This window comes from Papilio polytes, unplaced genomic scaffold (assembly GCF_000836215.1).
Source record: "Papilio polytes unplaced genomic scaffold, Ppol_1.0 DF824080.1, whole genome shotgun sequence".
In the NCBI taxonomy this organism is placed as follows: Eukaryota; Metazoa; Arthropoda; class Insecta; order Lepidoptera; family Papilionidae; genus Papilio; species Papilio polytes.
In genome coordinates this window covers 485,908-490,625 of record NW_013525124.1, presented here as the reverse complement: position 1 = coordinate 490,625, position 4,718 = coordinate 485,908, and the positions used below count along the sequence as shown (strand labels likewise).

At 40.8% G+C, this 4,718-nt stretch overlaps 1 protein-coding gene across 1 annotated transcript in view; it reads left to right on the top strand.

The window, feature by feature from the left end:
* Positions 1-4,718, top strand: part of LOC106099974 (exportin-7-B) — a 25,752-nt gene that overhangs the window by 7,968 nt on the left and 13,066 nt on the right. Inside the window, exons 5-8 of the mRNA XM_013278671.1 lie at positions 447-554; positions 1,241-1,365; positions 2,917-3,094; positions 3,621-3,836. Of these exons, the coding sequence (XP_013134125.1) occupies positions 447-554; positions 1,241-1,365; positions 2,917-3,094; positions 3,621-3,836 (627 nt within the window). The remainder of the gene's footprint in view (positions 1-446; positions 555-1,240; positions 1,366-2,916; positions 3,095-3,620; positions 3,837-4,718) is intronic.

Sequence of the window (4,718 nt, the reverse complement as noted above, 5' to 3'; positions counted from 1 at the left end):
AAATCAACAATGGAAATAGAACGAAACAACTTTTTCTCAGAAATTATAACCTAACTTCAACCGAGCGTCAACGCTGTCAAACGTCAAGTCCGAAGTGTGTGTTTACGCTTTATTATAATAGTATAGACTACATAATTCTTTTCTTAATAAAAAGACCTACATTTTCAAGCTTTAGGTTATATATTTTCACGCCATTAAACCTAGGGGTAAATATTTTGGATAAAAATCTGGGAAAGAGACCATAAGTTACCAACTTCAAGGAATCTAGGTTGCCATGGTTTAATATCATGTCATGTCATTTTGACATTTGCAATTGATAATTTGATAAATGTGAACAATAAAATGATTTTTTTATAATTTCATGCGGATGAAAGCTTGGCATCAGCTATTAATAAATATAATAAAATGTAAACACACCTTGTATAATATCCTTCTTTACATTCCAGTCGCTGGTGTCCCTGTTCGCTCGCATCACGAAGCTGGGATGGTTCGACATGGTCAAAGAGGAGTACGTCTTCAGGAACGTCATGCACGATGTCTCCAGCTTTCTGCAGGTATACTTTCATATTCTTAGAGCTCCCTTTAGTGCCCTCCTCTCTCAGAGCCCCTTCTTCTAGAGATTCTTCTAGAATGCCCTCTCTTACAGCCCCTTCTAGTGTCCACTCCTTTAGAGTCCCCTTTCCTAGAGAGCCCTTTAGTGCCCCCCCTCTCTCTTAAAATCCCCTTCTCCTAGGGCCTCCTAGAGCCCCCTCTGGAGTCCCTTCTCTTAGTACCCCTCCACTAGAGTCCTTTTAGTTCCTCCCCCCTAGGGCATCAAAATATGTAAAATAGCTAAATCTTGTTATATTGTAAGTGTAATATTTAAGATTTGTGTCATTTCGCGGTAATAGTAAATTCAGCAGCTAATGTTGACACAGGGCAGGGTAGAGGACAGATTTCCCTATACGTCCATTCCCCTGCTAAGTGTTTGTCCCCTTTCCATATTTATTAATGCACCTTAAGCTGTTAACTAAACAGTATCTAGAGTAATGATCCGAGTGATCAAAGTGTGCGTGATTCACACTTGGCCAGTACAGTAGGACAGTAGCGATTATCACTGGACTGTCATCTGACTGGCATAATGTAAACAGTAACTGCAGTGATTTCATATGACCCATGCTTTACCTGTGCTACTGTCCAATTGAAATCAAGTTTGAGTCGTGATTCCAGTATACTGTACCACTGGACTGGTGTTTTCCAGGGTCCAGCGGAGATGTGCACCATCGGCGTGCAGCTACTGTGCCAGCTGGTGTCGGAGATGAACCAGGTGACTGATGATGGCAGCCGCTCCCTCACCAAGCATAGGAAGATAGCATCCTCATTCAGGTCGGTAATTTGATATCTATACTATTATAATAAAGCGTAAACACACACTCATTTGTTACCTAAGATGTCAGCAATTACAGCATATTTTTGAATAATTCTTACTTTAATAAAAAGCCCTACACTTACGTTACGCTTTAGGCTATATATTTTCACGCCATTAAACTTAGGAGTAAATATTTTGGATAAAAACCCTAATGTGGGAAAGAGACCATAAGTTGCCAACATCAAGGAAGCAAGATTGCCAAGTTTTGTAATGTCATGTCATTTTGACATTTGCAATTGATAATTTGACAGATGTGAACAATAAAATGAAATATTTATAATTGTATGCGGATGAAGTCGCATGGAAACAGCTAGTATACATATAATAAAATTAGCTGCTGCTCGTATATTCGTCCGCGTGAAATTAAAAAATAAAAAACAGTATAGCCTATAGTATAGTATAGCCAACTCTCGCTGCTAACTTTTCGCCCGCCATTTTGTCTTCGTATTTCTTTGTTATAAAGAGCGTCGGTGGCTCAGTGGTTTGAACTTGACATGTAATCTACAGGTCTTGGGTTCGAATCCCGCCGTACCAATGTGATTTTCGATTTTTCGAATTTTCATATGTACATAATTTACCCGACGTTCTTACGGTGAAGGAAAACATCGTGATGCAACCTGCACATATCGCAAAAGAAATTTAAAGTTATGTGTGAAGTCAACCAACCCGCACTTGGCCAGCGTGGTTGACTATGGCCTAGTCACCCTTAGGGTAGGCTCCGAGCCCCTCGGTGGGGACGTATAGTGAGCTGGTGATGATGATGATATATCAATACAGGGACACGAGGTACTAAACTTGAGAACTGATATAGTACCTTTCAGAGAAAGTACCCGTGAAAAAAGTACACTATGCCTCGTCTATATGTTTTTTAAAGTTATACACACACTTTAAAAAAAGGATTTAAATATCATAATTAATTCTTAGAACAAAAGAAAGTATGTATGAAGGAATGAAAGAGACAGAGAGGACAGCTGTTTTTTTTTTGTTTTTATAACATAAGGTGGCAAACGAGCAAGCGGCCATCTGAAACTGCCAAAATGGCGAAGCGACCGCTGCTCAAAGACATCCGCAAAAACAGATGCGTTGCATACCCTTATACGACGGAAGAGGAGTCGCACATAAAGAGGATATTCCCCCTTCCTATGCATCTCCTCCACCGTCAAATCCACTTCCTCTTCACAACCTCTCCTTAGAAGAAAAGGGTGAAAAGGGAAAAGGACTAAAAATAGGCCTCCGGCACCACACTCATCAGACGAAACACGGAATTGCTACCATTTCACGCCTGTCTTCTGTGTGGTCGTGGTATTACTGGGGGCGTGCCGGCCCTGCAGTACTAAGATGTTAAAGCGGGCACTACCACTTAGCTATAGTTTTCATGTACGAGACATGCTTTGCATGTGTTAGAGGAGGATAGCTATAGTTTTCATGTACGTCGCATCTTACGTTTTTTGTATGTAGAAATAAAGTGCATTGTGGTTATCTAAAAGTAACAGTGCAGTTGTGTACAGAGACAACCAGCTGTTCGAGATCTTCCGCGTGTCGTGCTCGCTGCTGGGCGCGCCGCTGCTGGGCGAGGCGCAGCAGCAGCTGCTGGCGGCGCTGCTGCGGCTGGCGCACGCCTGCCTCACCTTCGACTTCATAGGAACCACCAGCGATGACTCCGCTGATGACCTCTGTACTGTACAGGTATGACGTTTTTTTTTAATGTGACATTTGAATTTGTGCATGGATATAGGGATGAAATTGTTGCCCGTGTCTATGTGTCTATCCGCGTGGTATTAGAAATATACGAATTATATAAATAACAGAAAGCTACGTATCCCTCGGGAACCGGACATTTCTCGGGGATGAACCTCATCTCATGTGTACTCCAGACTTTATTTTATATCTGTGCCAAATTTCAATAAGATATGTTGAACCGTTGCAGAATGATCAAGTAAACATTAAAAAAACTAAATTAATGAATCCCACAGGAACCGTAACTATTCCCGGGATAAAAAGTAGCCTATGAGTTCTTCTAGACTATGCTCTAAACCTGTGCCAAATTTCATGGAGATCCGTTCAGCTGTTCAGGCTACAAACGCTAACAAACATCCACCCATCGTAACTTTCGCTTGTGATAGATAGTGTGGAAGAACCACAGACCTATTTTTTTAATTCCACGCGGATAAAGTCGCGGGAGAAAGCTAATCAAGATATATTTCTGATCCAGATCCCTACATCATGGAGGCCGACGTTCCTAGAGCCGTCTACCCTGGGTCTGTTCTTCGAGCTGTATCACTCCCTGGCCGGCTCACTGGCGGGGCTGGCGCTGGCCTGTCTTGTACAACTGGCTTCGGTGCGGCGAAGTCTCTTCAGTAATAATGAACGGGCAAAGTTCCTCAATAGATTAGCAGCTGGAGTACTGAGGATATTGGATAATACTCAGGTATGTTTGATATTAGGCCCAACTTTAGTCCCTTTCCCTTCCCACCATTTTTCTTATAAGAGGATGGGAAGGGAACGTGGATTTGACGGTGGAGGAGACGTATAGAAAGGGGGCCATATCCTCTATGTGCATTTCCTCTTACATCGATTAAGGTTAGGTAACGCATCCGCTTTTGTAAATGTCTATGGGCAGAGGTCGCTTCGCCAGTTTGGCGAATTCAGGTGTCCGCATGCTCATTTCCCGCCTTATGATATAAAAAAATAAATGTCAATCATCATAAAAATATTGACATGTGGATGTCGAAAAATATTACAACTAGCTGTTGCTTGCGACTTTGCCTGCGTGAAATAAAAAAAAAAAAACACACAGCCTATGTGAAACCGTAGCTTTTTAATGTTGAAGGAATTTTTGAGATATTTCAATACAATACAGTATAACCTCGATAAGTTAAAGTCCAAGGGAAACATACAATGTTTTAAGTTATAGAGGTTTTAAGTTCTATGTTGTAGAGGTTTTGGGCTCTGATGGGAAGGGAACATATTATTTTTCGAAGTTAGAGGTTTATAAGTTACCGAGGTTTGAGTTATCGAGGTTCTTCGTATTATGATTTTTGAGTTATTTCATTACAATCTTACGAAGTTTTCCTATTTATAATATTAATATGAAGTATGATGAATTGTCATAGTTGACAGTTCTATATAGTTTTTGAATCTCTGGTTATAGAGTATTTTTAATTATATTAAAGTATAGAGTGTTAAGAACAAAATTAGTACAGTGCTGTAGAATTGGCACAACTCTAGATTATCGACATAAACGTCACGTCCCTAGCTGACAGCTGACAGCTGTCAATGTCACTAGAAGTATGTATTTTGGCGCGCAACC